Source organism: Telopea speciosissima, chromosome 2 (genome assembly GCF_018873765.1).
Source record: "Telopea speciosissima isolate NSW1024214 ecotype Mountain lineage chromosome 2, Tspe_v1, whole genome shotgun sequence".
NCBI classification, from domain to species: domain Eukaryota; kingdom Viridiplantae; phylum Streptophyta; class Magnoliopsida; order Proteales; family Proteaceae; genus Telopea; species Telopea speciosissima.
This window is the reverse complement of record NC_057917.1, coordinates 3870455-3894860: the sequence shown is the minus strand read 5'-3', so window position 1 is coordinate 3894860 and position 24406 is coordinate 3870455. Positions and strand designations below refer to the sequence as shown.

The 24406-nt window shown below is 40.3% G+C and overlaps 2 protein-coding genes across 2 annotated transcripts in view; both read left to right on the top strand.

Moving 5' to 3' along the window:
- Positions 1-592: 592 nt before the first annotated feature.
- On the top strand, positions 593-21420 carry LOC122652713 (zinc finger protein GIS2-like). The gene is made up of 4 exons (XM_043846536.1): positions 593-708; positions 1693-1909; positions 19691-19783; positions 20768-21420. The coding sequence occupies exons 2-4, from the start codon at positions 1803-1805 to the stop codon at positions 21285-21287; spliced, it is 720 nt and encodes a 239-aa protein (XP_043702471.1). The 5' UTR covers positions 593-708; positions 1693-1802; the 3' UTR covers positions 21288-21420.
- A 2288-nt stretch (positions 21421-23708) lies between these two features.
- Positions 23709-24406, top strand: part of LOC122651756 — a 96203-nt gene continuing 95505 nt past the window's right edge. Inside the window, exon 1 of the mRNA XM_043845283.1 lies at positions 23709-23726. The gene's annotated coding sequence lies outside the window, so the exon portion shown is untranslated. The remainder of the gene's footprint in view (positions 23727-24406) is intronic.

Here is a 24406-nt window from a genome sequence, read left to right as displayed (position 1 = left end):
AAAATGATGCAAAATTGGTGGAGGCCGATTAGAGCCAATTGAAATCGACCAGGCTTGAATTTGAGTGCGTGACCGGTTGACACTTGACCAGGTTTCAAAATTCGTAACCGGTAATTGAATCGGCCAGTGCCTATTCCCAATTCTAATCGACCAAAATTTGTCAAAATCAACCGGATAGCTGATTAGAGCCAATCGGAATCGACCGGGCTGAGCCAGAGTGTGTGACCAGTTGACACTTGTAGTCCAGGGTTTCAAAACTCGTAATCAAATAATCAATAACTGAGTTGGCCAGTGTCCCAATTCTAATCGGCTGAAATTGGTCAGAGTCAACCGAAAAAACTGACATAAATCAGTGTGAATCGGCCGTATCAGTTAATGCCAATTCCGATACGAATCCACTTTTTCGAACGGTCCGTTTTGCACTTCAACCTGAGATGTGGAGGATGAAAATATCGTGCCGGAGACGGTCATCGTATAACGATCCTAAAAAAAATTCCTGGATTTTTCGGTTCACTACGTCACTCTCTGAGTCTCATACTAGAAATGTAAACATTTTCACTTCTCCCTTTTATTTGAAAAAAAAAAAAAAAGAAGAAAATTTTACTCTAGGGCTTTTCTCGTTTGGAATGCATTATCCCTTCATGGTGCAATTACGGTGGGAGGGAAGAGGTTCCCTGCCATTGTATTAGGATTCAAGAACAGTCAATCAGGTATCAATGATATATACATTTTCTTACGCTATTCGAGATCAATTGCTAGGTCAGTGTTCAGATATTTTCGACCTAATACAGAGACTGGATCGGTTTCATTTCAAAATTTCGATAATTGATTCATAGTCGTTGGACGGATTTACAGGTCAAGCTAAAAAATTATTACCTCACAAGATTATATGAACTCATGGTGTGTGCATTTTTAGATGTTTTGCATTTACTGATTGAAGTGAAGCTTTCGAATAATTGGGATTAAGATGAAATTTTTTCATGTTTGTTCTTTTGGAAGTTAGGGTTCTGGATTGAGGTTCTTCATGTTTGTACAATACTGGATTAAGTGATTTATTTCGGGAATTGGTCTTTGCTATGGTTGGTGTTTGCCACCGTGAGGTTTTTTGTTTTTTTATTTTTATTTTTAAAATCTTGATGGAGAGAAATGTACATTTTCCGCCACTCCTTTATCTTTCTCATCATATATATCATTTTTTCTCCAAAGTTTTTTTTTTATTTATTTATTACTTTTTAATAGAGGAATGGTGATTTTTAGTTACTTTTTGCTGGGAACAAATTGTTTTGATATCCATGTGGGAATTTACTTCTTCATGGTTGAGATAAAGCAGAAGGTTATATTCGGGATTGAGAGTGGGCTACTGATACTGGTTTTGCAAGAGTTTAGGCCTTCTCTGGTCAATAATGTGTGCTTTTTCTTTCTTTCCATATCTGGTGTTATGGAGTGGGGTGTTTTTATGGTGTTACAAAGTTGATTATCTACGATTTCGTGAGGTTAGTGGAAAGCAAGACAAGACAAATTGATTTTTGTGGTATTTTTCCCCATATTCACCCCCTCTCTGTCTGTTCGGTGGGATGTAAGTTTTCTGTTGAATTACACTATCTAATGGTTTAGAGTTTTCCAAATTATGATTGGTGCAAATTGAGATGCACTTAGATTTACATTGGTGGTTTGGTTTTGTGGTGGTGTAGACAGAGAGGAGTGGCTATTGGTGGTTTTGTATTGGTTATTCTGGAGTTGGTGTCCTTTTGGGACCGAAGTGTTCATATTTACAAGATATTTGATTCAGAGCAGATTTCAATATGAGTCCAGACAACAGCAGGAGTCCTCTACGAGCAAGGCGGTTCCGTAGTACTGGGCATTCATCTTATCGGGATGCTCCATACCAAAAGGATCGCCGTACTTACCGGTACACCCTTCTTTCACTTTTCTCTTGTAAGCTTTAGCTTGTACTTCCTCTTGTTGTCTTATGCTTGTATGTATATTATACTTAGGGTGCCATCTCTTGCTTTAGAGCCCTGCACTTCCAGAATGTGGTGGATGCCGCAGATTTTAGAGTTATTTTTTGCTACTTACAGTTGCCATTTCCTGTAGTCAGCTGTTCCTGCTTTCTACTTCTTCTGATAATTAGGTTATAGATTTTCATTCATTCTTAAAGTTAGCTTGTAATCTTGACTTGGAAACTATTGTAGGCTCGGTTTACAATTTATAATTTGATGATCTGTATGTATATACTAAAAGATGGCTCTTCTATTGTGTGCACTTGTAGATGGGGAGAGCCTGGACATTGGTTTACAGATACTGCTTTTGTTGAATTACTTTTATTCATATTGCACTAATATTGATAAATGTGCTCTTTCCCCCCCCCCCCCTTTCGTGTATAGTCCCACCTTTCCTTTAATGGGAAATTATATGGTGAGTTTCCCTTCTAGAGGGTTTGTTATGTGTTGTTTGGTCAGTGCTTTCTAGTTTAAATTTGAAATGTACTCACAACAAGATTGTTGGGGAAATTCTTGATAAGACAACCATGTTGTGAGAACCATAGGCTTTGGGACTTGAAAATAACACTTAAAATGGGGAAAAAAGAGAAAATTATGTATGATAAAGCAAATTCTAAAACACATAGACCTAGCAATAGAAGTAACAATACTCACATAAATTGGAAAGGAAAACTATGGGAAATTGCCAAGATTTGGGCAGGGAAAATTTTTTTTTCCCCCCAGATTTTTGGAAAATACCCCTTCAATATTAAACTTAATAAAATAGAAAATAAAAATATTGGAATGGAAGATTGGATTGCCTGAAGCACGTGTCTTATATACTGTGTTACATCACCTCATATTAATAAAAAGTCTAGAGAACAATTTGAAATGGAAATCAATAATCAATTAATTGTTATAAAAATAGAAAGGCATGAATTGCACAAGAAGTTGATGTAAGGTTAACTCAGGAATGAACTAACCCCAGGCAGGATCTTGACCTCAATCAATAAACTTCAGATTAAGGGAACAAATCAGCAAATAAAACAGAAAATAGAAGAGAAGATGGAGGGATAGAAGGGTAATGGGGATAGAGGGCTGTCTCAGCCGTGGGCCTCTCACCCTCAACTCTCTCAGTTGATCTCTCAGCTTTTCTCAGGACAATGGTTTGCAAAAGCAAGCTTCATTTGTTTCATTCATTCTATTCTTCCAAAAACTTACAATAAGGCCTCTATATATAGTGAGGGCTTAGCCAAGAGAATAGTAGTAGATACTCGCTGACTAAGAAACTACAAGGCTAAGTAATTGATTGGAGAAAGACCAACTGTGGTCAAAACAGTACTGCAAAATATGGGGCTTCTAGAAGCTGCTTAGAAGCTACTGTTGAGAAGCTGCTAAGGGAATGGCTTAATGAAGACAAATTGGCTGGTCCAATTCTGTCCCAAAGTTAGGGACTGGTTAGGCTTGAGCTGACTGGTCTTGGCTGGACTGGATCTTCTTCCTTTGATTGTATGTCAGCCCATGCATGGGGCTGGGATATACATCAGAAGTTCTTTTGGTTAAAACGCCGTGCAACTCAGAAGACATAAGACTTCTTGGTCAAGCCAAAAAGATGCCGATTGGATACTCCTACCCCACCATGCTTGGCCCTTTACCTTGGTTTGCCTAGACGTTGTGACAACTATAACATGTACATCTGGAGATCTCTGGGGTTTCTAGGGGGTTTTCTAAGGTTCCGAAGGCTTCTCTAAGTTTCTATGATTTTTTTTTCTGATTTTATTGGGCTTTTCTGGATTTGTTTTTTATTTTGGGAATTTTCTGGAAAATTTCCGATAGAAGTTGGATGGCGTTTCCAGGGATTTTCAAAAGACTTTGAGGAGGTCTCTCAAGGGTGGAGGCTCTACCTGTTTATAGATTTTTTGTTGGGGCCTTGCAGAAAGGAGGCAGAGGGAGCTTTAGGGCTTTCAATTCATATGAAATGAGTATAGGGGGACTCAATTTATGGAGAAATTTTCTAGGAGTTTTTCAGATTTACAAGGATTTTTAGGAATTTTTAGCATTTAATACAAATTAAAATAATTCAGAAATAGGGATTGTCTGTGTGTGCATGGCTGACATTTTTAACCTTAAAAAATTATAAAATTACTAAAAAATCCCTAAAAATCATAAATTCCCAAAAAAATCCTAGAAAAATTCTCTATAAATTGAAACTCCACATACTCATTTCACATGAATTTCATGCCTGAGATCTCCCTCTCCCTCCTCCTCCTTTTTACATGTCCTGAACTTCTGTCGACATTGTGCCATAGAATCCAAAAAAAAATTCCAAAATTCAGGAAAAACCCAAAAAAAATCCAGAAGCCAAATAAAACCTTTGAACCCTTAGGAAAGCCTTAGAAACCCAAGAAATCCCCAATAAATCCTGGAATGCTTATGTAGTGTTGGAACCTTGGATTTGTGCTGTGAAACTTCTACAACTTGGAGTCAGCACCCCTTGAGCTTGAGGGCACCCTCTTGTCAAAGAGAAGTTTTTTTGAGTTAGGTAAGTCCATTTTTTGTTTTTATTTTATTTTATTAGGTTTAATAAGGAAGGGGTATTTGCCTAGAGTCTTCAAAAAATAAAATAAAAATCCTTTGACAAATCAAGGTGATTTCCCATGGTTTTGTTTTTCAATTTATGTGGGTATTGATACTTTTATTGTTAAGCCTATGTATTTTGGAATTTGCTTTATGATTCATAATTTTCTTTTCTCCCTCATTTTAAGTTTATTATTTTCCATTTCCTTTTTGGATTTCTTAATATATTAGTGTTATATCTTGTGTACTAACCTCGATATGGAGAATACACCATAATCTTGCACTGCCAAGTGAATAGAATCCATTCTCCACCCCCTCTTTCTCTGCCATCATGTCTTCCCTCCACCTCTTTGAGAATCTCTCTGGCCTCCACATCAACCTCCTCAAATCCAAAATCTTTCCAGTCGGTGTCCCCGAGTCTGACCGAGATGCCCTCCTGCGTCTAATTGGCTTCTCCATTGGAGTCTTTCCTGTCAAGTACCTGGGCCTTCCCCTCATCCCTGCTAGGCTTTCCAACCACCACTGTACTCCCATGCTTGACAATATCCATAAGCGGCTCCAGCTTTGGAAAGGCAAACTACTCTCCTATGCTGGTAGGCTAGAATGCATAAGATAGGTTCTCCAGTCATCTTACATTTACTGGTGTGGCATTTATGGTATCCCCAAAGCAACTATCGTGGCATTTATGGTATCCCCAAAGCAACTATCAAAGCTATGGAAAGCCTCTTCTGCGCCTTCCTCTGGAAAGGGAAAGAAGCCTCCAAATTTCAGCATCCAATCAGCTAGGAATCCATCTGCCTCCCCAAGGCTGAAGGGGGCCTGGGCATTCGCCGCATCCGCGATTCCAATACCACGGGTATCCTGAAGCACATCTGGAAAATCTCCTCTAGGCATGACTCCATCTTGGCCAACTGGGTTTACTCCCATCTTCTCAAAAATGATTCCATTTTGACTGTTCCCATCCACTCTGACTCTTCTTGGGTCTGGCGTAAGATTCTCCTCCTTCGCCCTCTTGCCCTTAGAGCCACCTCCTCGGCTATTGTAGATGGATCAACCACCTCCCTTTGGCTTGATACCTGGCACCCCCTAGAGGTTCTCTACAATGTCTTTGGAGCCAGATCGATTTATTCCTCCGGCATTCCCAAATCTGCCCTCCCTCTCCTCCATCATCTCTCTTGGCTCTGGTCTCCCCTACACCCCATATCCATATCCTCTCACAGATTTGGCTGTCCCTCCCCCCCAGCTCTTGTGGATAAGGTTATTTGGCTCCCCTCCCCCAATAGCCTTTTTAGCTTTAGTTCGGCTTGGAATTTTGTTCGCAACCCTAGCCCCTCTGTCCCTTGGCACAAACTAGTTTGGTTCAAAGGCCTCATCCTTCGCCATAGCTTCACGGTCTGGAGAACCCTTAACCTTTGCCTTCCAACCGAAGCCTTCCTCCTTCACTGTAATATCCCTGTCTCCCCCTCTTGTATTTTTTGTTGGAACGGTTTTGAGGACACTGCCCACCTTTTCTTTGCCTGCCCCTTTTCATCCACGATCTGGAAAAAAGCCCTCTCGTCCATTTGGCCCTGCAGCAGGAGACATTTGCCCTTTGATAGAGAATGGCTTTGGATGGACATGACCATCCAAGGCTGCACTCTCTGTGACACTTTTGGAAAGCTTGTGTGTGGTTCTGCTGTTTATCACATTTGGATGGAGAGGAATCTTAGGAGATGGACTTCCAACTCTCAATCCTTCGACTTGATTTGGAAAGCCATCTCTTTTGATGTCTCCTCCAAGCTCAGCTCTATCACCCATAGATCCATTATTGACACCCCAAGGAACAGGCATATTGTTGTTACCTGGGGTTTAGACAGCTTTCTTTTGGACCCTCCTCCCTCTTTTAGGATGGCCTGAAGTTTGCGTTTCTATTTCTCCCCCACCTTTTTTCCCCTTCTCCTTTGTATATTCCCCCCCTTTTTTTCTCCCCCTGCCCTCTCCTGGGGTTTGGTAATGCATTTATTCACCAAGAATGTTTACCCTTCTTTTTTTTTTTTATCTTTTCGCAAAATGCGATGTGGATGTAGGTATGACGCTTTAAATTAAAATTACATTTGAGTTTTTTTCGGAAATATTCATTATGTAATAAAGGGAAAATTACATGCCCCTCCCCTGTACTATGGCCTAATTACACATTCCTCCCCTGGACTTTCCCCAATTACTCCCAGACCCCCTCTAGGTGACGGCATTGGCATGCTATAGTTTCAGTTTGGAAAGGACTATTTTACCCTTGTACTAAAACATCAGAAATAAAATTACAATGCTACCCTTTTCTTCATCTTCTACCTAAAACACCCATTACTATCTTTCCTCCACCTCCACCATTATTCCCTCTTAGAAAGAAGGGCAATGGTCTATTAAATAATCTATCCAGTCTCCAAGTCCCAATTCATCCCATCTGGTATCATTTTGTTAAGAAGTTATGTACAATGAACTCCATTTGAGAAATCTAAATTCTACCTTTTTGCTTAATCCTATCGAGCTATTATGGAATATGGAACAAAAAGTTCTCTGCTAATGTACGTAGTGGGATAAAACAAGGATGCCACTCACTAGGAATCAGTTATGAAGTTGTCCCCAAGAAGATTGAATTTTGTATTCGTGCCTCTCAACCATTACCAACCCAATTCCCAAAATTCAAAATCTCCACTCCTGAGGTGTCACTGTTAGCCCTTTTCAATTTTTATCTCTGTTTCTCCCCTGCTTTATATCCACCTCAGAACTTCAGTACACCTTATCTACTTGTATTACAGCTATGCGACTTTGATTCTACATGAATCTCTCAGTTTTTCTTGGCTGAAATGCATGAGGTGTGCGTTGAAGGTATGTTCTGTAAATTCTACTCTTTTAAAGGTTCTGGTTATGTTTTAGCTGTAATTGTTGTTTTAGGTTTTTGGTCTGTTGGGTTTTGTGAGGTCTTTCCAATGGTTTCGGTTCTGCTTGGGTTTGAGATTTTAGTGTCTGAAAACAAAAGTTGGGTATCTGAAAATTGGGTTCTCACTTTTGGGTTCTTCGATGATTAGCGGAAAGATTATGATGGTTTTACAGTTGGTATACGGTATAACATGGGAAACAAAGCTGCAGTGTGCATGTGTGGACTATTGGTGGTGGGGTTTAGGGTGTCTGAGAACTCTACATTTAGGCTTTCTATGGATGGAAGATTGGTCTTATTTGATAACTAATAAGATAACCTTAGTGATTTGATAGTTTGGAGCAGTAATAGTAGTTGTTTGGGTGTTCAACTTCAAACTGCTAGTTTGTTGAACCATGGTAATTTGGTTCTAATGGATAATGCAAAGAAAGTCCATTGGCAAAGCTTCGATAGCCCTAACAATGGTAATTTGCTAGTTTTTTTCTTTCATTTTGTTTGTACTCTTTCTCATTTGATGGAGAAATTTAATGGACTAATCGATGTTGAATTGAATTGATTCTGCACAACATAAGAGAGAGATAGAGAAAGAGAGTAGACACAGGCTACAGGCGGGCTTCAAGCCTTCAGCTCTTCAACACTTGACCTTGATGAAGGAAAGACGAGGAGAGAGAGAGAAAAGTTTGGGATTTGGGGTACTATTGGTCTTGTTGTCCGTCACGAAACCTGAAACCCAGCAGAAAAATGGCAAACACCAGTGTTTCAGGGGCTGAGGTGCAGATGGTTGCGGTAGTGCAAACTGGACAGCGATGCGAGCAGGGCAGCGGTTGGGTTGGGTTATTTCATCAATGGGTTGGGGCTGAGATGATGTGAACAGGGTCTGGGTGCGGTGCAGGGTGTGGCTTGGTGTTCAAAGGCTAGGGCTGGGGTGTTGCAGAGCTGATTGTGGTGGGTCTTGCAGACGGGGCTGCAAGAGATCTGCAAATGGGGTGGTGGGGCTAATGTGCTGATGGAGCCACAGGGCTGCTGTCCAAAGGGAAGAAGGGAGCAGGGTGGGGGCAGAGTTGCAGAGGAGGAAGAAGAAGAGGGGTAATAGGGTCATGTTACATGGACCCAAGGTTAGTTTGGGTATTATTTAAAATATTATTAAGCCACGCCACGACTTAAACAGACGGACACTAACAGCATCGGTGTAATAGTAATTTATTGCAAACTAGAGGGGGTCGGAGTGTATTTGGGGAAAGTCCAGGGGAGGAATGTGTAATTAGGCCATAGTACAGTGTAGGGGCATGTAATTTTCCATTTAATAAATATAAAAGGGGAAATATTCTCTGCACTGGGGGCTCAGGATGCGCCCAGACACATTTGTGGTGGGTGGAAGGACCGCCCCGCCTCCTGAATGAGCGAAATGACCACTGCATCCCGCCCCATGTGTCTTGTGCGCCCGGGGGAGAACATCGCCCATATAAAAAAATGGAAGACCACTTTTCAGCAGGTGGGGTGCATAGTTGTCATGGCGAGCCATGGCGTCTGCGCGAGAGGGCTGCAGTGACCCTCTTTGATTTCTTCTTCGACTCTCTTTCCTCTTCGATTTCTTCTTCTGTCTTCGATTTCTTCTTCCCTCTTGATTTCTTCTTTCCCTCTTCAATTTCTTTCGATTTCTTCTTGATTTCTTCTTCGATTTCTGAATTTTCTTCTTAAAACTTGAGAAACAATAGAGAAAAATAAAACATGGCTTGAGTATACATCTATTAACACATTAAAAATAGAGAAAATAAAAAATAAAACATGGTGACATGCTGCCATGGCACGCCATGGCGGGTGTCGATATTCGCTGACACCCCTCCACCGACTTGGATCGCCGTGAGCCGTGACAACTATCTGGGGTGTACCTTTCCGACCGTGACTTGATGGGATCTCAATCTCTTGGTCAGATTAGTTATCTTAAGAGTCATTTGGAGTCAATTAAATTGTGGGCCCTAGACCCTGATCTAGTGGCAACTCAACATCTTTTGAAGCCCATTTTCTTTCAAAAGGAGCAGCATTTTTTTTAATTTCACAATGCGACTCAATATTACACGGTTACACCGGTTGATCTCGAGAGCCAGACACTCATCGTTCAATGCTGTTGGGTCCCTAAACACCATGGTTCTCACACACGCCATCCAGTTTTTGTTGATGATTCATGCCAAGTAAGTTAAGAGGTGTGCTTTGGGGTGAGGGAGGGTGAAGAGCTACTTTTTTCATTTATTTTTGAAATAGGATGACCTGGATGACCTGGAGTTTCATTCGAGGGCTGGTAGCGTTGGGAAATTCTTGGTAAGACAACCATGCTATCCAGTTTTTATTTTTTTTATGATCCTTTAGCTATGTTAAGAGGTTTGCTTTGGGGGGGGGGGGGGAGGGAGGGTCAAGAGCTTCTTTTTTTTTCATTTATTTTTGAAATATGATGAACTGGAGTTTCATTTGAGGGCTGGTAGTGTTTGAGCTTGGGGTTTAAGATTTTATGACATGTTAAGAAATTCAGCTTATAACTTCAATTTCTGCTATTCTGCAATATTGACCAATTTGGCTATTTTGGTGAAGTCCTAATTGGCATGGAATTTTTTGTTTTTTCAAAATTTTATCCTTCCAAAATATGATGTGCCTTTGTTCTGGATGTGCCTTAGTTGGTATTGATTAGAAATCTCCGGTTTCCATATAATCCTCCAAGATTACATGGAAAAAGAAATGAAGTTGAGAGTCAAGAGTTGAAGAGCTCATAAAAATCATCGATTCATTTCAATGATACCAATCCAGTTGCATAGTTGTCATTGGGTTGAATGGTGGAAGTATTCTGCCCTTGCTTTCTGAAGGCCCCTGATTTTAAAAGCCAACTAAGGTAGTTCCTATTTTAGTAATCCAGCTAGCTTTGCTACGAGTGAATGGTGGTGGCAATCGACCCAACTACTCTAATTGTCCAGACGCATTCTGGTGTCTGTCAAAGAAGCTAAACTCTTATTGTCCTTATTTAGGAAGCTTTATTTTATTTTGGAAAATATTATGTAGTCTTTTATTGTGTAGGATACATAGGAAAAGAGTTTATCAAGTTTTGGAGTTGTTTTCGGCTAGGAATCTTAGTAGAGTTGTTTTTGTTAGTCTTTTTTTCTTTTCTTTTTTATATGCTTGTAACCAAATGCATTGGACAGATTTGACGGAATGAAAGTTGAGTGGTTACCTCCCGGTTGTGGAGTTGTGAGACCAGGTTGGTCGAAGGCGATATCGTCCCTCTTCCTTCTTCCTTTCTTCCCTCCTTTACTCCTTAATTCTTCTGAACTTATTTCTCAGGTTTGATCTCTCCTAAGCCTTTGTTACACTACCCATATTTTCCTTCAGTTCTTTGTTATTGTTCCCTCTATTTTCCAGCAACCTGCGGCATTATTGAACTGAATAACTTTGAATATCGACAAGCCATCATGGATTCACGGGTTGATTTGGTTTGATAGTCAGTGCATAGATTGTCCCTTCATCACATACGAATCAAACCCCCAAAGCAGAGATCTGAAACCCCTACCTGTTAGAAAACTACAGCTGAAACAAGAGTGGTTCATAACTTACTGTCAGATCTGATATGAGGCTTTTAGCTTTCTTTCCATCTGTTGATTTTGAGTGATTCATAGAAGCATTCAAGAGAGCTGTGTCCAGCGATTCTCCCTATGAAATTTCAGTCCATTCCAAGGCCTAAGCAGTGAGAACCTTCACTTGGAATCGAAGCAACTTCCTCTGGGTTCTGGTTCTAGTTCAAAGGTTGAAGACAACCTCCGTGGCTTGTTGTAACATATTTATTCCCTGATTTCCAAGATTCCCCTTCTCTGTTTATTTTAACCCCTTTTGTCCTTAATTTACCTCCTATTCCTAGTTTACACCTTATTAATTAAAATCCCCTCCTTATCCTTTCCCCCCTTTGTCATACCTTATTATAATCCTGTATGATTCTGTCCAATTACTACATTGCCATCCTCTTTTGAAACTTCGATTTATTTACGAAATTGCCATTTTCTTCTTACTTTTGGGTATTGTACAATTGGGTAGGCCCACAGTGGACCCAAACAGGGTATTTTTAACCCGGGACCATCGGACCTCTCATGAAGGTGTTTATAATGGCCCAATAGTCTGCTTGATGCAGATTTGTCATCAAACTGGGCTTCTTTTATTAGGAATAAGTCTAAGGTTGGGTTACATACATGTTGGGCCTTTGATCCCATGGGTTTCTAATGTAATAGACCACTTTTATGGGCCTAAAATATGGGTATATAGGTTGCATACGGGATTAGCCCATTACTTAGTTTATTTTTATGTTTTTTAATTGAACCGGTTCAAATTGGTTACATCCAATTGGTTCAATTTAAGTGATCATGTGACTTGGTTAAATGGTCATGTGACAACTTAAGTGGTCATGTGATGTAAGTTGGGCTGGATTAGGACTCTATAAATCCAGCCATGTTTTGAGCCTATTTCCTTTAGTATTCTAGTTTCCTAGTCAGTTTAAGTTACCTAATAGGTTAGGGATAGGGTTAGGCCATTCATTTTTAGTGTCTAAGTCTATTTTTGAGTCTTCTATATAAGTTTATAAGGGGGGCCAGCATTGGATACGAATTTGATTAATAAAAATTAGCTTTATGCTTGTTGCCATTGCTGCTGCTCTTTGTGAGTGTATATCCTTGTGGATCTCAAGGTGGATAGGGTGGGTAGACTCCTGCGACTCCTTGCATTGTGAAGATCAGGAGATTTTCTCAAGTCATCAAGCTGCTGCCATTGTCCTCCAATACAGTGAGTTTGAACCTGTTTTCTTATTTTAAACCTTCTTCTATCATCCTTTATCTTCCCTTAGACCTAATCCACGTTCCCCTCCATCCATCAAGCCCTAATCTCCATTAAACCTACAACTCCTACCTCAACTAGGACTCCCCCATAATTCCAGATTTAGCCATCAATTTCAAACCCTATTTCCAGCCTACATTCCCCACATCATTCCCCACACTTGACCTTAACCCTAGCCCTTAGTCTCCACTATAACCCCTCCATTCCTCCACTCCATTAAAACCCAAAATCTGCAACTCAATTCTGTCCAGAATTGCAGAATTTTAAAACCTTCCCAAATCCTATTATTTTTATACCATATTGACCCCCTAGACCTGCCCATTAAAGCCATATAAGACTCATTCCCAAATTCCTATCCTAAACCCTAGAATTAGCCTAAAACCTAGTGCTGTCCATTCGAACCAGCAACCCCTTTTTGCTATTGATCCTATTATCTGGCTCCTAGTAGGTCTCCTACCTATCTAGGACTACATTAATTGGTATCAAAGCCATGGACGAATATGGCAACCCTGTTGTTGATCCAACACTACCACCCCCACCTAATCCCATGGCTGCAATCATGGACATGCGCCATAAGATCAATGATCGGTTACAGATTGTAGAACAAAGGCAAGTTGTGCCTCTTGTAAGCATAATTCCCTTAGAAAAGGACAGATATCAAGTCAATTCGGTAGTACAAAGAGCCCCAAGGAGAGATCAATACAGAGAAGACAGAGAAAGGTACAGAGATCATGGTGAAGATAGGAACAGAGGATACAGAGACTACAGGAGAAGCCGTAGACCTCCAGAGGCGTATGAGTTGAGAGACTATGATGGCAGACCAGATCCACAGGTATTTTGTGATTGGTTAGCTGCTTTAGATGATTATTTTAATTGGTATAATTTGTCTGAGCATAGGAAAATGAGACTAGCACATACCAAGCTAGTGGGACCAGCACATAATTGGTGGAGAACCCAGATGGATTATCCTGACTATCGTGGTAGAGAGCCTGTTACATGGGCAAAGATGAAAGAAGATCTGAGTAAGAAATATTTTCCACGGACGTTCAGAGCCCTACAATAAGGTAACTTAAATTCCCATCGACAACATCACCACCAAACGACCTTCAAATATGAAGACAACTTGAAGCCTCCATCAATGAGATCCCGTTTGCAAGTTGAAGAGTGTTGGAAATCTGACATCACCAGTGTTAAATCAGCGGTTGAATACAAATGTACATTGCCAACGGAAATTGAGAGAGCACAAGTTGAAGACAAAGCTGAAGTGATCACAGTGAATTGTGATGAAAAGAAAGAGACAATGCCTGGAGTTTCAAAGATGGAAAGTCAACATGTGGAAGACTCTACTGAAGAAGTCTACGTTGAAGAAGTCAAAGTAGACAAAGCTGAAATAGCAGAAGATGAAGAGGTGGTTGAGCATATTTCACAGGAGATCAATGATATTCAAGATGCTGTTCTTGAAGAGGTGGAGCTTGTATCTCAAGTATTAGATGAGAAGGTTGCTAACACTGAAGACTCTATGGATAGGGCAATCACAGTTGGTGCTGATTCAGAGGTAGAGCACATAGATTTTGTTATGCCACCATGGTTCTTCGAAGAGAAAGCTCCATGCCTTGAAGACTATATTCCTAATGTTCCTGCTTCACCGGAATTCTGTTTGGGGATGGTCAAAGCTGCTGATCACATGTTGATTCCCCCTCATCACTACAAAATTTGAGGACGAATTTTTTCAAGCTGGGGAGAGTTGATGCAGATTTGTCACCAAACTGGGCTTCTTTTATTAGGAATAAGTCTAAGGTTGGGTTACATACATGTTGGGCCTTTGATCCCATGGGTTTCTAATGTAATATGCCACTTTTATGGGCCTAAAATATGGGTATATAGGTTGCATACGAGATTAGCCCAATACTTAGTTTATTTTTATGTTTTTTAATTGAACCGGTTCAAATTGGTTACATCCAATTGGTTCAATTTAAGTGATCATGTGACTTGGTTAAGTGGTCATGTGATGTAAGTTGGGCTGGATTAGGACTCTATAAGTCCAGCCATGTTTTGAGTCTATTTCCTTTAGTATTCTAGTTTCCTAGTCAGTTTAAGTTACCTAATAGGTTAGGGATAGGGTTAGGCCATTCCTTTTTAGTGTCTAAGTCTATTTTTGAGTCTTCTATATAAGTTTGTAAGGGAGGCCAGCATTGAATACGAATTTGATTAATAAAAATTAGCTTTATGCTTGCTGCCATTGCTGCTGCTCTTTGTGAGTGTATATCCTTGTGGATCTCAAGGTGGATAGGGTGGGTGGACTCCTGCGACTCCTTGCATTGCGAAGATCAGGAGGTTCTCTCAAGTCATCAAGCTGCTGCCATTGTCCTCCAATACAATGAGTTTGAACTTGTTTTCTTATTTTAAACCTTCTTCTATCATCCTTTATCTTCCCTTAGACCTAATCCACATTCCCCTCCATCCATCAAGCCCTAATCTCCATTAAACCTACAACTCCTACCTCAACTAGGACTCCCCCATAACTCCAGATTTAGCCATCAATTTCAAATCGTACTTCCAGCCTACATTCCCCACATCATTCCCCACACTCGACCTTAACCCTAGCCCTTAGTCTCCACTATAACCCCTCCATTCCTCCACTCCATTAAAACCCAAAATCTGCAACTCAATTCTGTCCAGAATTGCAGAATTTTAAAACCTTCCCAAATCCTATTATTTTTATACCATATTGACCCCCTAGACCTGCCCATTAAAGCCATATAAGACCCATTCCCAAATTCCCATCCTAAACTCTAGAATTAACCTAAAACCTAGTGCTGTCCATTCGAACCAGCAACCCCTTTTTGCTATTGATCCTGTTATCTGGCTCCTAGTAGGTCTCCTACCTATCTAGGACTACATTACTGCCCCTTAGCAATGGCTATATGACGCTCATCTGGACTTCACATCTCTATTTTTCCAACTTATGATTGCTGTTTTAACAAAATGTATTAGGTGGTTATCTTCATTTTCTTATACCTAAAGTTTGTGGTCATCTACTTTGGCCTGAAATAATAAAAGTTGTCTCTTCATGGTGGCCGTAGTTGAGTGCTGATCATATGATTCATGATGGGACCTGGTTTTGGTATTCTTCTTAGCCCAACAGTCTGCATCTGATTCTTTGATGAGTGCTTGTATCTGGCTAACAAATTCAGTGGATCAGACATAGTCAGGTGTCTGCTGTGGACATGATTGAATGGTAGATGCTGTTTCATGTCTGGTATAGGAAGGAAGAGAAGGATAGACAATGGATGAGTCTTTCATTCTTCATTTCAATCTCCTCCAAAAGGTGTCCTGGTGGTGGGCGGGTGAAGGAAGAAGAGGAAACCTGAGAGGGCTCTCAGTGTTGCAGCTTTGCAGGGGAGGAGAGGGAATCACATAAGAAAGGAGGAGGGGTGGGGAAGAAGAAACTCGCACACGCTCACAGCCACACAGGCTCTCAAACACAATCAATTCAAATCATCTTTTCAATCTATTCAACGATGGGGAACGACACCATCTATAAAGAGAAATAAAATACTTTAAAAAATAAAGACTAACACTAGGAAACTTAAACCATGGGGAATTACACCCTATACTCCTAAAAATAAAGAATAATTGGGAAACCAAATACCCTATGTGGCTAACTTCAAAAATAAACTAAAAGACATTATTTCCCGAAATAACATAAATTCCTAAAATTCTACTAGATCCAAAACTCAAACTGGATCATCTCCATTTGGATACCTAATTGGGTTTGGGTCGGTCCAAGGTAGTGTATCTGCATCAATTCCCCCGGTGTTGAGAATAACTCGCCCACAAGTTTTGTAAAATGAGAGAATCAGCACCATTCGATCAACATCCACAAATATCGACTTTGATGGGGCGATGATCCAGAGCATCTCATGATCAACCATCATGATCTTTTGATGGTTGTTTGCAAACACCGTCTCTTTCATGGGAATCTGATTATGGGGTTTGACAACTGAAATCCGACGGTCGATCAATTCTTCAATTGCAACCTTGATCGGACTATTCACTTTAGCTTGATCCTCACGTTCGTTGGCCACCTCTGATCCACCTTCTGTAGATTGTATCATGTTTGATACCTTATCACAAAAGCAGTTATTATTATCGCCATCCTCCTGACAACTTGTCCTCAAATCAAGAAGCCCTGTATGAAGATTACAAAGTTCTGTTTGCAATTTACGGAAACCATCTCTAATCGAGAGGAGTAAATCATATCGATCAACCTCCATATTGTAGTCTCAAGTTTGGCTCTGCTGTAAATAAATCTTTAAGGGCTATTTGGACATCCGAATAAGGAAGAATGAAATAAGGTTAGGAATTAAAGATGGATGGTAAACTAGCAATTGAGGCTAAAATAATGACAAGGTGGAATAAAAGGGCATGAGAGGGGTATAAAAGGAAAACAATTATTTTTTGAAACACAACGTGGATGATATAGGAAGGGGGTAAATCTGGAAAATAAAATAAGGCTAAAGAGTAAGTGGGGTAGTTTGGGAAATAAAAAGGAGCAAAAGGGGATTGGGAAAGGGATACCGTGTTTGAGTGGAACACACTCTCAGAAGACCGAGGAAGGAGGGGTGCTCGACAATTTCTGAGGATGGCAATGAGGCGAGGGAGCCAACCAATCCGGAGGATGGGATTCGACTCGCATCGGGAAGGCGGAAAAACCTGGTATCTTTTTTGTTTTTCTTTGCTTCTCGCTTTCTCTCCTCTCTTCTTCACTTTGTTTTTTTCTTTTTTGGTGGAAACCTCGAAAGTGGGTCGATTGAGGTCAGGGTAACGAGGGAGTGGGGAGGGGGACGGTGAAGGTGGTTTTGGGTTGGGTTTGATATCAGGGTGTGGTGTTTCAGCAGAAGATGACTTCTTTTTTTTTTTTTTTTAAGGGAGTCGAAGGGTTAGGGTTGCCGTTGGTTGGGGTTTCAATGGAGTCAAAGGAATGGAGTGGGGTTGGCGGATGGAGTGGGAGTGATGGGATTTTTTTTTTTGGGTAGAATCCTAAAGGGTTGCAGCGGGGAAGAAGATGGGATTAGGTTTCTAGTCTGGAGAGGGTTGCTGTGATAATCGGAGGATTGGGTTGGGGGTTCGGCTGATGAGGGGACGGGGATGGAACCTTCGGCTCTGATACTAAATTGCTGGAGAGCCAGTTAGGGAAGAAGAGGAAACCTGAGAGGGGTCTCAGTGTTGCAGGAGAGGAGAGGAAATCACATAATAAGGGGGGGAGGGGGGAGGAGAGAAGAAACTCGCACACGCTCATAGCCACGCAGGCTCTCAAATACAATCAACTCAAATAATTTTTTCAATCTATTTAATGATGGGGAATTACACCATATATAAAAAGAAATAAGAGATTTTAAAAATAAAGACTAACTCTCTAATTTACCCAAAAAAAAAGACTAACTCTCTAACTAGGAAACTTAAACGATGGGGAATTACACCATATATAAAGAGTAATAAGAGACTACTAAAACTAAAGAGTAACTCTCTAACTAGGAAACTTATTCAAATAAGGAAACTAAGAATAATTGGGAAACCAAATACTCTATGTAGCTAACTTCTAAAATAAACTAAAAGACATCATTTCCCCAAATAACATAAATTCCTAAAATCCTACTAGATCCAAAAACTCAAACTGGACCTTGTTCTGATGCAACTAGGCTGTACTCAAAGAAATACAGCCGCAGGTGTAGGGATAATTCCTAGTGTGTTTGAGTTGTAATCCTAATTGAGAATCCAATTTTTATTGGGAATCCTAGTTAGGCTTTAGTTTCTATTTTGTTGGGAATCCTAATTAGAGTCTAGTTTCTAGTTTGCTATTTGTCTCAGCCATTAGGCTATTTAAACAATGTAATCAGCTCTTGAGAGCACATGATTGAATTGAATAGAAAATTGTTGCTTTTGCAATTGTCATTCCAGAGATTGGAAGCGTGAGAGGCCCAGGGTGAGACGCCCATTACCTATCCCATCATCATACTCGATCCCCCCCATCTGCTATTCTTCTACTTCAGTTGCTGGTTCTACAGGGTTATTATTTCTGCAATTACATTATTCTTCTACACCAGATCTGGTGATTACTTTCATTCTTTCAAGAGGGTCACTCGATTCTTATTTGGAAGATATCAGATCACAAATCTGATCAATATCAGCATTCTTCCATTGAAGGCATCAACTTACTTTATCACCAAGTCTTTACTGCTGCAACTTCAGATCTCCATATCAAGCCATCAGAATTCAACAAATTTTGGAGTACAAGCCCCTGCCAATAACTCCTCCACTCGATCCAGATCTGGGAGTAATCTTCTGGCTGGTTTGGTATTTATTCACTAAACTTCTAATTCTGATTTTTGTTTCTAATTTGGTGAACTGTTGATTAAGACCTCTACTTCTGGGACTATTTAGCCCTTACTGTGGTTGTTATCTGGGTTAAGATTACTTGTAATCTTGCCTTATATTAGGTTCATCTCCATCTGGATACCCAAATGGGTTTGGGTCAGTCCAAGGTAGTGTATCTGCATCATGTCCATTGTTGCACATTAGTTGTGAATTTGTGATTCAGGATTATATGTGCTAAATCTGGACTTCACATTATCAGTGCTGGGTTTAATATTTACTTCCACATCATGTGCTTGACTCCAAGCCCACAATTCCATTGTACTCCATGGGTGACGCTTTCACGTGCTTTTTCAATAATTATGACATTTATTAGGTTGGATGTTTGCACATCATTAATTCCTCAGTTGCCACGTAGTATATAATGCTTTGGTTGCCTACTGCCTGCTTGACAAGGATCTGTAGAGTCTTCTTGCATTCTAAGGGATTCAAAACTAAAAAGTGGTAACCTAGTGGTGGTGGCCTATGCACTCTCTGGGCATTTGGGAGATACCCTACTTGCTTGGACCATTTAAAGAACTTTTTATTCTTTAATTGTTGTTTAATGGAAAATTAATGGGGGAGATGTTATTAATGGTACTCCTAAAACATTCTATATTGAAAACAACTTTTATGTATCCATAGTGTTCACTGAGTTGGCACTAACTAAGCATTAGTGAATTTCATTACGCTTATGGACTTTGCAGAGTCCTTAATTCCGGGCTCATACATTGAGGGATTAATAGATTATGGCTTTCTCCATTCTTAATAAATAGGTCCTTGGTGATTTCATTTGATTGTTAGTTGCTGCTTTTGCTTTGGTCTTTGTGAGACCACCTTTTTAATTTAAATTGTATTTTCTGGTAATTCCTTTTAGGAAAACTTACTTTACCCCATAGAAACTATTATTTTTCAAATAAGACTTGAGGAAATCCTGATGTTAATTTTCCAGGCTTGATTATCTGTGCAAGAACTGCAAGCGACCTGGGCATTATGCCAGAGACTGTCCAAATGTGGCTGTTTGCAACAACTGTGGACTTCCTGGGTAAGTTGAACTTGAATTCCTCCATCTGGATTCCTCTTCGCTGTATAATGTTTAATCATCTTTCCTTACCATCTAACTATTTGTGAAGTGGATGATTTTTATGACATTGATCTATTTTCCTTCCCTTTTCCTTCAACAATCCATTCAGTTTTTCCTTTCGAAAGATGGTATAACTTCCCCTCCCCCCTTTTTCGTGATAGATGAAATGGTTTTCATTTACATTAAATTTTTGTTTGACAACATAAATTTACTTTTCGTTTTCTTTTCATCTTTTCATTCAGTTCTTTCCTTCCCTTGAAATTGCTTCACGAGTCCATTATTGCTCTATGTGCAAAGAATGAGTCTTTGGGTGGCTGTTATTCAATAATGATATATGGTTATGTGTGGCACATTGTTCTATATACAGTTACACACATACAGCGTGCCTTTGGTTGGTAGAAACTACCACTGGACTGGTCAACCTGGATTGTCTGGTTGAAAATTATGTTTGTCATTTTGATTTAAATATAAAAAGGAGTAGGAATTTGCTTTCATAAGATCTAATGGCTTATGTTGGAGGGGGAGAGATGGACTTTCTATTGTACCACCTGCATAAATGTGGTAGTGTGTACCCCCCACTGATTTAGTACTAAACTCGTTTATGTGTACCAAAAGAGTTGATCTATTCATAATTTGTCATAGAATGAAAAATTTTACCCTTGACTAATGGTTTCCAATTTTGGAAATCTTAACTTTCAGTTATCTTGCGTTAACTTGGAACATAGGTAACTGAACCCTTGTTGGATTGTTGTAACCTCCTGATGTATGATCCCGACTGTAGAAAGAACTTATATGTTGTCTGTCCAAGTTGAACTTTTACATAGAATAAAGCTGAATGTCTTCTTGATTCATATAGAATGAAGCTAGAAATGGTTCAATTTACTTTGTATTATCTGCATAAGAACTGACCTTAATATGGTTGATTAATTTTTTTTTCTTGGTCAGTCACATTGCCGCAGAATGTACTGCAAAAACTATGTGCTGGAACTGCAAGGAACCAGGGCATGTTGCAAGCGAATGCGACAATGAGCCTATTTGCCATGTTTGTGGGAAAGTGGGACACCTGGCCCGTGAATGCTCAGGCTCTGGACTACCACCATATGACCTAAGGCTTTGCAACAACTGCTACAAGCCAGGTCACATTGCTGTTGACTGCACCAATGAGAAGGCATGCAATAACTGTCGCAATGCTGGTCATCTGGCTCGTGATTGCCCTAATGAGCCTGTCTGCAATGTTTGCAATGTTTCAGGTCATTTGGCTCGCCAATGCCCCAAGATGGGTCTTCCGTCGGAGATAGTTGGTGGCCCCTTTCGTGACATTGTCTGCCGCAACTGTGGTCAGTCAGGGCACATAAGCCGTGACTGCGTAGCAATAGTGATCTGCAACAACTGTGGTGGTAGGGGCCATCATGCTTTCGAATGCCCCTCAGGTCGGATGCTTGACCGTGGACTCTGGAGGTACTGACATGGGTTTGAAGCAGTTGGTTGATGGAATTTATTTATTAATGGTTTTTGAATCTTATTATTCTGATTTTTAAGTTGATTGATTTTGAAGGAGATGGTTATTTCGTAATTTTTTCCCCTTCATTTTCTTCTACCATCAAAGTCTTATAAGTTTTGATTTAGTTCTCCATGGAACTCAATGTTCTACTGATGGTTGCATGCTTTACTTCTAAGTTTACGTACCAATAGGCATTTACATGATGCAAGGTTAAGCCAGATCATCGGGTACGGTTGGTTTGAGTTGTTTGCCATTGCTTTACGTTGCACTCCCCAGATTGCCATTCTTATGCATTCACAATCTTAGGCACGAGGTCTGGTCAATGTTACAGAGGAAGCTCATATGTTCAGGCTTGAGAGCTCGTCACGTGGAAGATGCGACATTCAATGGTGCTGAGTTCGAGAAAAAAAAAAAAAACCTGGGTCAATCTAGTTCGCACTGTTGGATGAAGCATCTTCTACATGTCGAGCTCTCAAGCCCGAACTGCAGTGCACCGCAAGATCGTGCTGTGCAGAGGATTTTAATCCCATTCTGAACTTCATAGAAGTGCTCTTCTGACCAACGCAACTGATTTGCTTCTATTTGGTGGAAGTGGAGCTGGTCAAATCACTGCCTAGCTGACTAGCTCGTAAGAAGAGAATATAAATAAAAGGAAAATAGTGTATACAATGCTGTTTGCTCTCTTCTTTGTTTTTATTTTTTTGGGTGAAGCTCTCTTCTTTGTTAGGGAAAAAGAACACTGAAAGGCAGCTTGGTAACTGTGTCTAGACAAAGAGGGGATGTAAAATAACCATCCTGTCCCTCATGAAAGGCGGAAATGTCATCTCTGTTGAAACTTACGCGGATGTAGGTGCCATGTTGTCTTTCAGGGGAACCTCTCTCTTTTTGTTAATAGTATTTATCTTTCCATTAAAAAAAAAAAGGAAAATGATGTACTCGTCGGCTATGTATAATGGAATCTTGTGTGAAATGGTACATTAATGATTATTGGATGAGGTAGGAGGTATACGTAGCTGTTCGATCCATTGTTTGATGGTCGTTGCATCAATTGTTATTTACTTGGGTCTCGCCAAAACAAAAAAAAATTGTCATTTACTTGGGGAGCTGAATGGGTTTGGTTCATGGCCATGGGTGGATGGATGAACGGTGAAAGATTGTGGGTGATGAAGCGGCTGCCCTAGGGTTTTATTGCATGGTATTGGTTTGTATCGGAAGGTTTTTGGCCTTGAAGATAATAAAATGTGAATCCTTCCATTTTGATTGCGAGCATCACAGTCAGAAGTGAGGGGGCCGGAGGTCCCACCCATTTTTTAAGCGATTGACCTAGTTCGATAGTTCTACTTTTTGGTTTAAAGTTGTAGAGCAGACTCAACATTGTTTGTTTATGGACCACCAGAAAACCTGTAACAACACCAATATACCATAGAGCGCCAAGAAAGCAAGGTCTAGAGGCGCTAATAGGGGTTTAGCCCGAATGCTTAGAACAACTGTTAGAAAGGGCTTTTCTGCACTCTTACCCAAATGTTAAGGAAATCTTGCACTCATTAGTTAGCCTTAGTGGAGTTGGGGATTTCGTATTGAATTTTTACCATTCTAGTACCGGCAAGGTATTGGTGTCGGTCGATATTGATTCCAAAAACCTTGTGTTGGATCAAGAAACTGTCGAATGAGTCTTCCGGGGTAAAACCTACGGAAATGAACAGATGAGCAAGGGAGAGCCGGTCTTCTCCGGCGAGGGACTCTTCAATGCTTAAGTCAGGTTTCTTTAGCAATAGACAATTCAAGAAGATATAAGAGTTTTGAGTGTGATTCCTCCCTTATCTAATGTTTAAGCCTCCTATTTATAGGCTAAACCAGGCAGAGGTTGTGTCTCACTAGGAGACGGTGAGCCTTGCACTCCACACTGAGCTTATCATGGTAGGAGTTATATTAGGAGAATGTTGGCTAAAGAGTCTTCCATTAATGGGAGTTTTCATATTGTTGATCAGTGGGATATCTTGTTTCCTTGTAGGATACGTTTGTTGCCATTTGTAGGTGATCGTATCCCATGGGATTGGGTTTCTTAATCTTGGTCAGTCGGATGCCGTGCGGGTATGGCTCGACGGGTTTGGGCGTGAATTGCTCCACACGATTGTGGCCTGCCACGCGTCGTGCTAGCATTGGTGGGTCTGGTTTAGGTATATCACCCTGAACTGCCCCAACCGATGGTATATGAGGTTCTGGTGTGTCAGATTCCATTTTATGCCCCTAATGACAACAATAACTCAGCCTAATCCCAACTAATGGGGTCAGCTACAAGGATCCTAGAAGAGATAAAATATCAAAGGGAAAAGGTTGGGTATGCTAGAGGTATACTATAAGCTAGCACCCTATGTCTCTCTCTCTCTCTCTCTCTCTCTCCCTTTTGAGGGGTAAGGGAGTCATTTCAAAGGGGGAAGAGTGAGATAGACACATAGGGTGCTAGCTTACAGTATCCCATTAGTATACCCATCCCTCTCCCAAAGTTAAAATACAAGTAAGAAGTAAGAAGTAAGAAGAAAAGAGCACAACGACAACGTCGATAACTCAATGAGAACCCACCTAAATGGGGTTGGCTACCTGAATCCTAATCCTCCAATCGGCCTTATTCAGTCAGACTTGAGACAACCCTAAACTATGCATGTCTTTCCTCACTAGAGTTATGGGTTGCCGATGAGCAGTTGCAAACCTAGCTTTTTTATAAATATAATCAGGATGAACATTTTAACTTATGTTTTTATTATTAAACATGATAAGCTGTATATGTCGGTGGCTAGCAAGTTTGCCCGAAGAGCTTGGGTGGCGAAACAATACAATTTCAATCGATGTACACATGCCACATGGTTTTATTTTCTTAATTTAATTTATTTTCTTTCTTATATAAAAAAAAGAAAAACTCCATGTGGTTGCAAGGGAAGTAAATGGAAAGGAAATGAGATTAAATCAAAACTAAACATCTTTATTCATTATTTAAGAAGGAAACTAATGTTTCCATTTGTAAGGCTTGGTTTGGTAATTACAGAATTATGACTGTAAGAAAATTTTATATTCTCTATTTTAAACTG